The sequence below is a fragment of the Mesoplodon mirus genome (genome assembly GCF_964341445.2).
Source record: "Mesoplodon mirus genome assembly, chromosome: 10".
NCBI lineage: Eukaryota > Metazoa > Chordata > Mammalia > Artiodactyla > Ziphiidae > Mesoplodon > Mesoplodon mirus.
This window is the reverse complement of record NC_138986.1, coordinates 48,155,652-48,168,286: the sequence shown is the minus strand read 5'-3', so window position 1 is coordinate 48,168,286 and position 12,635 is coordinate 48,155,652. Positions and strand designations below refer to the sequence as shown.

The following is a 12,635-nucleotide window of genomic DNA, read 5'->3' as shown; positions in this document are numbered from 1 at the left end:
CACGGAGCAGCTGGGCCCGTGAGCCATGGGCGCTGAGCCTGCGTGTCCGGAGCCTGTGCTCCGCAACGGGAGAGGCCATAACAGTGAGAGGCCCGCGTACCGAAAAAAAAAAAAAAAAAAAAACACACAAAACACATATATACACACTTTTAAAAAAAATAAATGCTTTTCTATTTAAATATGATAATTACTGATGCTATTTGTTTTTTAAATAAATTTATTTATTTTTGGCTGCATTGGGTCTTCATTGCTGCACACAGTCTTTCTCTAGTTGTGGTGAGGGGGGGCTACTCTTTGTTGTGGTACGCGGGCTTCTCATTGTGGTGGCTTCTTTTGCTGTGGAGCATGGGCTCTAGGCACGTGGGCTCAGTAGTTGTGGCTCGTGGGGTCTAGAGCGCAGCCTCAGTAGTTGTGGCACACGGGTTTAGTTGCTCCATGGCACGTGGGATCTTCCCGGACCAGGGCTCGAACCCGTGTCCCCTGCATTGGCAGGAGGATTCTTAACCACTGTGCCACCAGGGAAGCCCTGGTGCTATTTTTATGAATACCTAACACCACATCATTTCTTTGGTGTTTGGATGAAAAATATTTATTATTAAACTGGTCATTTCTTGGGGAAAAAAATGGTAGAATTTTTAACCTAAACAATTCTCTGAAAATTTGTTGACATTAATTAATGATTTTCATATTCAGGGTGAAATTCTATTAACTACGTATGGAGAATAGATGAAGAGTTCCTCTTACAGTGAACAGAGTTCTTAGTTTCTAAGTGATGATTTTATCTAGAATTAGAAATTAAAATTTGTTTTTCCTGTATAACACTGGGTATACATGAATGTTGTTGATAGAGGCTCTAGAATAATAAATATATTTACCATATTTGAATGTCTGTTATGTTCTAAGAACTTTACTAACATTATTTATTTTAATATAGCCACTTTATTATGTTAGTATAATTTTTATTTTGCACTATAGTACATTCTACTCAGAAATGTTTTATCTTGTCCCAGGCCATATAGTAACAAAACCAGTATTCTAAACCTGGGTTACCTGATGCCAAAGACCATGTACACAAACCTACTGCTCTTCTTTATTTTAAAAACATAATGTTTACAAGATTTTTTTCAAGTGTACACCACAGTGATTCAGTATTTTTGCAGATTATATTCCATTATAGGTTATTACAAGATAATGGATATAATTCCCTGTGCTATACTGTATGAAACTAACACAATATTGTAAATCAATTTTTAAAAAGTGTTGTTTTTTTCCTTTCATTTTTTCATTTAACAAACACATAATGTTTACTATGTTCTCAGGCACTGTTCTAAGTATTTTATTATAGCCCTATGAGATAAGCTCTATTACATCCCTATTTTACAGATGAACAAATTGAGGTATCGATAAGTTAAGAAACCTATCCTGTTGGATGTCTGAATCCTGCTGGCCAGGATTTGAACCCAGGTGGTCTTTCTCCAGAATGTGTGCTCTTTACCACTGGTGCTCTTTACTATGCCTCCCTAAGCATGCCCTTTCTACTGCACCATGCTGCCTCATAAAAGTGGTTTCAGCACTGTTCTAAAAGGACAGGAGCTTTCATTCATTATTCTGAAGTCAAATACCTTACTCATTACAATTAACTAATTAATAAGTGCACTGAACACCCATGCTATCTATCCTGAATGTTCAGAAACCTATCCCCAATGAAATGTTGAAAAAATTGAGATGTATCACTATTCCTATCACTCAAGGGACAGAGAAGCTAAAAACAATTAATGCAATGAAAAACTAAAAGCAGCTCTGCCTTTTTTTCTAAACTTTTGCAAAGCTCAAAATATTTACTGTCCTTGAATCTTCTAGCTTCAACTTTTCCCTTTCCATTTACCAACACTTTAGATATTTTACTGACTTCATAACCCCTTTCAGGAGGTATCTTGATTGGTTTTACTAATTTTGTATTTGATCTTTATGCCTCCCAAAGTATATGCTACTTTGTCCTAGTCCGACGTGGGGTTGGGGGACTTTAAAACAAAGTTATTAAAAATTCAGTAACTATAAACAAAACATAATTTAAAAAATGCTTTAAAAACTAATTTTGATATGAATATTATTACACTACTGGGGAACAGCCTTCAAAATTCATGTAATTTTTTAGCCTGACACCCAAATAAAAAAACAGTTAGTGTTCCTCCACCATCTCCTCCTTCCTCACCAAATGGATAAAACATAGAACCAGACAAATAAAATAAAATTATGGTATATCAAGTCAAAGAAATGTTATGTGCTTCATAATGATTATAAAGACTATGTCATAATGCAGAAAAATATTTATGTTAAAATGCTGGATAAAAATGGGATATATGTATGATTAAAGTTTATAATGGAGTTATGATATATCTAGAACTTACACAATTTAGTATTAAAACTCAGGCTAAAACAATAATCTTGTCTTTATTTGTAATTTGCCCTGTAGTTAACAATAAAACATTCATGGTGCTTCCTACCTGGCACCCGAGAGATCATCTGGCATAAGTCAACACTCAGTGCAGCAGCCCTCTGTAAGAGGTAACCCCAGGAATGCATCTGAATCTCATACCCTAGCAGAATATCAGGATCATACCTAAAGAAGGAATGAAAAAATTAAACAAGGACCACACATTTGAACCTTTAACCAGAAGAACTACTTCTTTATGATATAAATTACAAAATTAAAAGTCTATATTTTATAATGTTTCTCAGGTGGAAAAGGGTGATATAGTGGTGCCTATAGAATTTCTATAGAGCAAGGGGTGGGGTGGTTAGAGTTCTTAGTTCAAAGCTACTTTTGTAAAAGCAAAAGTAGTTTTTACTTAGATTATGTATTTACTTGATATGCCTTGGCAAAGAGGCTGCTAAAAATTGGGGTGGGAGGCAGGCATTACCAGTAAAGTGTATGAGTGAGGGTATAATTAAGATATAATGTGGGTAGGGGCAGGGTGAAGTATGAGGGCACGTGTGGATACTGTATTTTGAAAATGATCCCCCAGGTCATTATGTTGTCACTTCTCTACCCCTCTACCATCTACTGTCCTTAAACAGTTGTAATGCTGAGAAAGAAAATGAAAATTTCTTCCTTTTCCCTCTTAGTAAAGAGGGAAAGATAGTTTGATAAGTTTGTCCGTAATGATAAGTTTGTCCTCTAAACTTAAGAGGGAGGTGACTCAGTTTAATGGAAGAATTAAATATTAATAGGGGTGAGATTAATGTGGTGAAACTAGGTGAAAAATATGCTCACTGTGGTCACACAGTTGCACTGGTAGAACTGAACTGACAATCTGCATCCACCTTAGAAGGAGCTGCTTTGTGCTTCTTCTGAGGACTTCCACAGTGACCACCATAAAAAAATGTCTGATTATAGTACAAAGGAAAATAAGCATAAGGATTTACTTCAATGGGAAAATTGTGTGGGTAAGAGAAGAACTGATTACGGTCTTAGGTGGAGAACAAAAACTTCTGAGAGTGAAAACTACTGTAATGCTATCAAATTAGAAGTTCCAAATTACTCTGATTATTGTACCATTATTCATAAAAGCCAAAAAAGCAGAGTGAAAGATCACAAAAATTTATAAAGTTCGGTTTTACATAACTGCTTATAAAGTCACTCTGAATTATGGGATGTGCAGCCTGTCCATATTACATCACTTAACACTTTTAAGTTTCACCAATGTCTACAGTTATAGATTACCCCAGTTTACTAATGTAAGCAATATATGGCTACTCTGCAAGTCTCTGGTAACAATGGATCGTGGGCAGACCAGATCTATTTTTAGAACTGGTTTGCTAATATTTTATCATACTTTCATAGCTAATTTCTTTAAATGGGTATTGAATGACATTAGTTTTTACTTAGATAACAAAAATAAGAATGTCACAAAACTGTCTCCTTACTTAAGTGGCTAATGTCAAAAGAACTAGGCTCAAACTTCTGCAATAATATTCTTTTCATTTTTCCTATTCCTTAAAGGCCCTATAAAATACATTCCCTAACATAAATTTCAATATCTGGTGATCTGCTTGTGATCCATTATTATACTACAGACTTAACAAAGTAGCCTTCAAACTTGTCAGGAGAAAAACATAACATATATACATGTACTTTCCTCTATATAAAAAGGACTGAAATTTCTGAGAAAACCACTTAATTTAATAAAAATGATTAATTTAATAAAACAGCCAAATGGATCTTTTCACCGACCTATAAAAGTGTTTTCTTGGTACAAAGTGCCACGTGGCTGGTAATTCTGGAACAAAGAGCAGGATTATAACACAAGAGAGCGGGGAGAAGCAAAAGAAAGCAAGGCGATATGCAACAATGAGGCAAAGGCTCAGTCTCAGAGATCAGAGGTTAAAAGGGTAGGTTAATTCTTAAAAAGGAAGTCCAGAAAAGTCCTAGGGCTTCAAGAAAAGAGAAGTCTCCCAACACCCTTCCTGCTCATTAGTCTTCTAAAATAACATCCAATATCTCAACACATCTTTGTTGATGGCAACTTCATCAACTCTTCCATTAAAGTTAAACTCTTCTCAGAGCAGTCAAAGATGATCTGCATGACAAGTGCATCTCCCTATAAAACTAACTATGCAATGTCTAAATTTGAGAAACTGGGGCAGAAGTGTTAAGTGACTCTAAGGATCGTCAGGGAAAGGAGACTTGAAGGATTCCCATACACACATGAAAGAACCCATGCAGCTGACTGCATTAATACTAAGAATATTTAGAACAGGCATTACAATTTGGTCACAGTTAACCTTGATCTTAAGACTTTGGAAGATTCCTGGAGTACCTATCACATACATTTCTAAACATGGGTACAACATGAAGAAGATTCCAAATGATTACAGAGCCCTTCTGTTATAACTCTTACATAGTTCTTCCACCTTCTTCATCTGAATTTTTTTGATTCATGAAACATCTACTTATTATAACAATTATTATTCCAATCAGCTGCTTGCTCTGTTGTGATAACTGACTAATAGAGTGATTAAGTACACTTATTTTCTGATAATGTTTTGAAAGTATTTTTTTCTCAATTAACAAGTACCTATTTTATAAACTACTACTGCTCAGAGATGACCACTGAAAAAACAAAAAGCTACCCTTAATACTTCTCTTAATGGATTTATTAAATAGATTTTGTTCTTTTAGAAAAACTGTCATTTCAGTATTTTTCAGATCTATTATGTATATTTATTTTTTGACCTAGAGGCTGTTTAGTTTTACAAGACTCTCAAAGCTGATAAAACATCTTTTTCAAGTTCAAAGTCCCAAGGATTCCATATTTCTTCTATGAAAACATTCAGTGACAATAACAAAATCTTGGTGACTTGTTCTGCAATTTTTGTAAATTTTATTCACTCTACCAGGTTTCTAAAAGTTATAGAAAGAACAAGGTTGGGTAGATAGGATTAGTAGTGAAGAACAAAACTGTGCTTCTGATGAAGCATCAAAAAAGCAGTAAATATGAAAATATTTGCTTACACAGAAAAAAGCTGCTTTACAATTAATATTTTAGATAACCCAATAACGTGTACAGATGAGAGGTGAGGGGGCTCTAACTAGGGGAGTGGCAATGGGCATGGGGAGGGGAAGGGGAGAAGGAATGATCTTGAAAGATAATTCTGAGGTTAAATGGATAGGATGTAATGCATGGATTAGAGAAGAAAAAAAGGTAGGACTCAAAACTTAAATTATTTAAGTTAGGGAGTCTGGGGAAATGTGAAATTAATAGTTCAAGGAGATACAGAAAGAGAAAAATGTTTGTGACAAGAAGATAATGGATTTGGTTTTACTTGTGTAATATCGCTTTGCACTATTTTATGTGTTTGCCACCTGAGCAGGTAAATATTAAGAACAGAAAAATAAAGACAATAAAACTCTTTGAAAATATGCATCTATATCTTATTCAGTCTTATATTCAGCACTTAAGAACTGTACCTTACACATAGAGTTAACATTTAAGTACTGACCAGGTTAAGAGTTTTATATGCTTTATCTCACTTAATTCTCGTATCTATTACCCCTTTTACAAATGAGGAAACCAAAGTTTAGAGAGAGAAGTAACTTGCTCAAGACAAAAAGACAGAGCTGGCTGACTCCCAAGCCTACGCTCTTAGCAAAACCTGTGTAGAGTAGGTACTCAACAAATGAGGTGTAAGAAGGAAATAATCTTTTAGGGAGTTGTTTGGACTAATATATAAAGGACATTACAGAATTGAAATGTTGATATTTAAGCATTTTTCTTCTTTTTCTAATAGCCACATGATCTTTTGAGTAAGAACCAGAAGTTAGTTTTATTTTGTTTACTGCATTTTTCTTAACAGCCAGTATAATTCATGTTATGGACATTTAAGAAAGTTACTACACTTGCAAATAATTGACAAGATTCTCAATGTTCGCAGGTAATCCTATTGCTGGGAATAAACCTAACAAGGAGAAGACAAGCCTACAAAGCCCAGGGACATTACTGGATATGTGCTGGCCCCTAAAATGGTATCTGCCTAAAACTCTTACATGTTCCTTTTGCTAAGCTGCTTGCAATGGGGGCACTGAAAGTACCTGACATGTTGATATCTCTATGAGAAGATAAAAGATAGGACTGACAATGGCAAGACTCAAATGGATGGGAATCCATCCAGTCACCAGTGTCATAAATAGTAAAAATACATTCCTCTTTTTTCCTCCCTAGAGTGGTGGGTAGCAGCATATCATTTTTTTTAATGCTTTGACATTTAATCTAATTTGTTTCACTGAAAACATTTTCTGGTTTTCTAATTTTCAAAATGGTTTATATTAACCCATCTGGAATGCAATCAGATGTTGAGTCAGTAAAACATCACCTTGATCTTTTTTTTTTTTTGCGGTACGTGGGCCTCTCACTGTTGTGGCCTCTCCCGTTGTGGAGCACAGGCTCCGGACGTGCAGGCTCAGTGGCCATGGCTCACGGGCCCAGCCGCTCCGCGGCATGTGGGATCCTCCCGGACCGGGGCACGAACCGGTGTCCCCTGCATCGGCAGGCGGACTCCCAACCACTGCGCCACCAGGGAAGCCCCACCTTGATCCTTAATGCAGGATATCGTCTCAGTTTTATAGGAAAAAGTTCAACTACAAAAGCAGAACAGAAAGGCTTGAGTGTAACAACACGCTCAAGGACAGCTTTTATCCATACATCAGGATCCAAAGAGTATTTTCCAGCCTGCTTTAGGCATTTCAAAACGTAAATCTAGCAATGGGCAATGGCTACTAGGAGTTATACTCTTGAGAAAATGCAAAAGAGCTCCACTTAATTGTTTAATTTTTAAATTAAAATGTTTTGGTTAAAAACTCTTTTTCATAAATTTTGACAAGATTCTACTATCAAGCATCAAAGCCAACTATCAAATGGTCAAAAGAGATTTTCAAGAAACTATGTGCACAAGAGTATGCACCAGATAGTCCTAAATTTATGAACAAATTACATTCCAAAGTTTTTTGGAAATACTGATTTGTTTAAAACTCAGAAAACCTTTTCTCAAAAAAAAAAGAAAAAGAAAAAGAAAAAAGGTACTGAAATGGTGGCTGGCTCCCAAGGTAGAAGGCTATTTAATGAATAATACAATTTAACTTTAGTACAGTTCCCCATTATTTCATCACCGTAGAAAAATGCTAAAATCCAACTGGGATAGCTAGAGGCTAAGCTAATATTTCTCTTTCACTGGCCCCAAATCCTGAGAATAGAATACTCTTTTTCTTATCCCTAATCTGCTGGAAATGGTGATGGTGGTTGCAGGTGAGGGCAAAATCCTTTCCGGGCTAACTTTTCTTTCAAGGGCCATAGGAAGGGATTTGTTTCCTATTTTTAAAATTTTTTAACAAATTTTTTTTCTTTTTTATTTATTTATTTGTGGCTAAGTTGGGTCTTTGTTGCTGCACGTGGGCTTCCTCTAGTTGCGGCGAGTGGAGGCTACTCTTCGTCGCAGTGCGTGGGCTTCTCCTTGCGGTGGCTTCTCATTGCGGAGCACAAGATCTAGGTGTGTGGGCTTCAGTAGTTGTGGCACACGGGCTTTAGTAGTTGTGGCTCGCAGGTTCTAGAGCGCAGGCTCAGTAGTTGTGGCGCACGGGCTTAGTTGCTCCACAGCATCATGTGGGATCTTCCCAGACCAGGGCTTGAACCCATGTCCCCTGCACTGGCAGGCGGATTCCTAACCACCACACCACCAGGGAAGCCCATCACTTCCTATTTTTAACTTTCACCTATATTAATCAACAGTAGCACAAAAGGACTCTGAACAAAAACTGGAAAAAAAAATCAGAAAATACAAAACAATACCTCTTTATTATATGTGCAATTTCTTGAAAAAGTGCCTTCTCATCAGCAGCATAGGTAACTTCTAGTCCTGTAATTCCAGATCTAATAAGTAATGGGGTCTGATATCTGATATCTAAAAATAAACAAAATATTTATTATATATAATTGTTTAAGTAATATTATCCCTTACTTTTGAGTAAGACTATGCAACTAAAATACTTTAAAATGAGACAGGATTCCCCAAAATAAATATATAATTAGCTCAGTTTCTTGAAAATTTTCTTAAAGGTTTTCTAGTACATCATGTAACTGAAAATTCAAATTTCATATTTTCAATTATTTTCCTGAAAAGTCTACATTCACAGAATTCCCCAGATAACGTGTCACCCAAAAAGAAATATTACTACTTTGTTTCTTCCTACAGGAAGAGGCTTGCTTAGTGGAGAATATTTTACTCTGGTATGCTGGAGAATGCTTATGAGCACCTCTCCAGGAAAAAAAAAAAAAAAAAGCCCTGATTTGTACTGCTTGCCTATATCCAAGATGTGAAAACTTCCCACCATGGCTAATTTGAAACTACCAATGTGACATCAACTAGTTCAAAAAATTCATGAAAATTTAGCAATTGGCTTGTGAACTGGTACAAGCCAGCTCAAGCACATCACTGATTAAACTGCAAATTCCTGTACAGTTTTGTTATATGTTAAGACTTCCTCCTCAATTGACTGAATTCACATATTACTATTTAAAATTGCAGAGGAACACCTGTTATTTTATAAACTGCCTTACGTGGTATCCTATATGAAGAACCTCTGAACCAAAAGTGTATGTATTTAGGAAGAGATATCAACAAAATTAGAATATATCTTAAGTCTTTTATAAACCATTAACTTACAGTAGTAACTTAACTTCCTAAAGTAAAGAGAAACTCTGTATTAGCAGCAAAATACTTCAGCATGCATATATAAGGAAGGCTGTCCACCCAACCTAGAGATACACAATCATTTGACTTCAGTATTAACAATTAGTATTTTATATAATATTTAGATCAAATTAGATATGCTAATTGGAAATTTTATTAAGCTCGTTATATTGTATTGTTTCTGACTTCTAACAATAATTCAAAAATAATGAATTTAGGACAAAGCTATAGACAACACTTCCTACTCCCACCTCAGCAAACATTTTAGAGAGGAGTTCCTTATGCTTGCTTGGTTTAGATCATGAGCACAGAAACTGTGCCATTAAAAGGTTCATCCTTGTGTAGGTAGGTATAAAATTAATAAAAATGAACAATACCTTGACTAGAGACTGTCTTGTCTTTATCAATCACTATTACACCTGTGAGTTCTGTTTTGTCTGTATCCAGTAGTGGAGTGTCAGATGAGATGCAGTAGAACACAGCACAGATTGGGTCAAATTCAGGATCTGGTTCTAAGTCTCGTCTAGTTCGAGCATGTAATTCCACACTGATTAGAGTAAGATTTTGTATCTATAAAAGGAAATAAAAATCACGCTTTTAAACATTTTTCTTGAGACATGCCGAAAGAAGTATGTTTCACTAAGACTCTAAGGAAATACACGTGTAAAATTACAGGAAAAAATGGTTATAAAGGACACATTCACAATTAACCGCTCCACAAATTAAAACTAGATTTTTACTTCTAAGATTAGGTTAAATCAGTTCAGGTTTTTCTTTCAGAAAATCTGCTTACGCTGTAATTTCTTAATGACAACACACACTTAAAACTATCTGTCTAGAGTACACGCAGTGCCTCTCAATTTTCGCAATTTCTATTTGAGAAAGAGAATGACTAGTCCAGGTGGTCGTACATTCAAACCAAAGTCTGTTGATTTTACTTTTTACTTTCTACCCAGTTAATTAAATTATAGCTTTACCTATATTTTAAACTGAAAACACAGATATTTTTTAGTTTGAAACTCCTACCTGTTAATCCTCTGAGGGCTACTTAAATTTAGACTTTTGTATATAATAGGCAGATTTTTAATTAGTTTTTCCTGAAAAAAAAAAATCATAAGAATTGTATGGTGTCAACTACACAATAGCCAGATTTTTGCCCATGCACATTTTCTCTTTGACATATAATGCAAAAAATGTAATATTTTGCTTTTTACACTTATTTTCCTATGCTAATAAAAACTCTTCTTAACTGTAATCCTTTGTTCTCTTTCTAAGACAGAGTAAGAATAAACTCTGGGTAAGAAAAACAAGATATATGTTGGATGATTAATGATTACAGCTAGAATTATAGCCATCATTGTACCAGTAATATACATATACCTGGCAATGAAAAATTAGTAGACTACTGGTAATTACTCAGATTATATAAATTTAATAAAGGATTTATATTTTGTATTTATCTTGCATGCCATCTGTTGAAGAAATGTAAATGCAAGGCTCTCCTTAGTGATGGGAGTAGAATTTGGTAGATATCTTTGGAGGACAACTTAGAAATATCTACCAAAATTTTAAAAGGACAGAACAAATTAGGGGTTACCAGTGGGAAGAGAGAAGGGGAGAAGGTCAAGATGGGGCAGGGGATTAAGAGATAAAAAACACTATGTATAAAATAAATAAGCAGCAAGGATATTTTATACAGTACAGGGAAATACAGCCATTATTTTATAATAACTTGTTTTTTTGTTGTGTTTTTTTTTGTGGTACGTGGGCCTCTCACTGTTGTGGCCTCTCCCGTTGCGGAGACAGGCTCCGGACGCGCAGGCTCAGCGGCCATGGCTCACAGGCCTACCTGCTCCGTGGCATGTGGGATCTTCCTGGACTGGGGCACGAACCCATGTCCCCTGCATCGCCAGGTGGACTCTCAACCACTGCACCACCAGGGAAGCCCTATAATAACTTTAAATGGGGTATCATCTATAAAAATATTGAATCACTATGTTGTACACCTGAAACTAATATAGCATTGTAAATCAACTATACTTCAATTAAAAAAGAAAGACATATCCTTTGATCTAGCATTTCTACTCTTGAGAATAGCCTGTAGATATATTCATATATGTAGCCAAAATTTCTGCACAAAGATGTTCACTAAAGATAATATTTTCAGTTTTTTATAAGTTAAAAAGACTAAAAACATAAATGTCTATCAGTTGGGAACTGGTTACATAAATTATGTGGCTTCCATAAAAACTACAGAATGGAAAACTCTGTAGCCTTTAAAATTTTCAAAAGAATGAGCCAGATCTACATGTCCTAAAATGGAAAGACCACCGTAATACACTGATAAATGGAACGAGTGTAGTATGCTCCCACGTATGTTAAAAATGTTAAGTACATGCATAGAAAATGTCTGCAAAGAGACAAAAAACATAAACTGTTTATTGCTTTTGGGGAAGTGGATTACTTAGTCAGGTGGGAGAGAAGCTTACTTATCAATGGAAATCTTTTTGTCTTTTTTTTTTAAACATCTTTATTGGAGTATAATTGCTTTACAATGGTGTGTTAGTTTCTGCTTTATAACAAAGTGAATCAGCTATACATATACATATAACCCCATATCTCCTCCCTCTTGCGTCTCCCTCCCATCCTCCCTTTCCCACCCTGCTAGGTGGTCACAAAGCACCGAGCTGATCTCCCTGTGCTATGCAGCTGCTTCCCACTAGCTATCTATCTATTTTACATTTGGTAGTGTATATATGTCCATGCCACCCTCTCACTTCGGCCCAGCTTACCCTTCCCCCTCCCCGTGTCCTCAAGTCCATTCTCTATGTCTGCGTCTTTATTCCTGTCCTGCCCCTAGGTTCTTCAGAACAATTTTTTCCTGTTTTTTTCTTTTTTAGATTCCTTATATATGTTAGCATACAGTATTTGTTTTACTCTTTCTGACTTACTTCACTCTGTATGACAGACTCTAGGTCCATCCACCTCACTACAAATAACTCAATTTCGTTTCTTTTTATGGCTGAGTAATATTCCATTGTATATATGTGCCACATCTTCTTTATCCATTCATCTGTTGATAGACACTTAGGTTGCTTCCATGTCCTGGCTATTGTAAACAGAGCTGCAATGAACATTGTGGTAATCTTTTTGTCATGATGTGAAATTTTTGTACCATGTACATGTATGTTATAGTGCAAGCATTCATTAGTAACTTTGTTATTAAGTACTTTTTAAAATATAAGAACATTAATTATGCATGTATAAGGAATATGGAATAATAAAACAAATTTCCAAATATCCACCACTTTCCTTAAGAAATAAATATTGCTGTTTCTATTTTTTAAAAAAACAAGTAATATTAAAAAAAATCAAACCAAGTAAAATGGGGA

General features: G+C 35.4%; 1 protein-coding gene across 6 annotated transcripts in view; it reads right to left on the bottom strand.

Annotated features, from left to right (window-relative positions):
• Nucleotides 1–12,635, bottom strand: part of REV3L (REV3 like, DNA directed polymerase zeta catalytic subunit) — a 248,567-nt gene that overhangs the window by 48,853 nt on the left and 187,079 nt on the right. For all 6 annotated transcript variants that reach the window (XM_082634116.1, XM_082634117.1, XM_082634119.1 and 3 more), the window contains 3 exons: nt 9,621–9,813; nt 8,343–8,454; nt 2,505–2,620 (listed from right to left, as the gene is read on the bottom strand). In XM_082634116.1, coding sequence (XP_082490242.1) covers nt 2,505–2,620; nt 8,343–8,454; nt 9,621–9,813 — 421 coding nt within the window. The remainder of the gene's footprint in view (nt 1–2,504; nt 2,621–8,342; nt 8,455–9,620; nt 9,814–12,635) is intronic.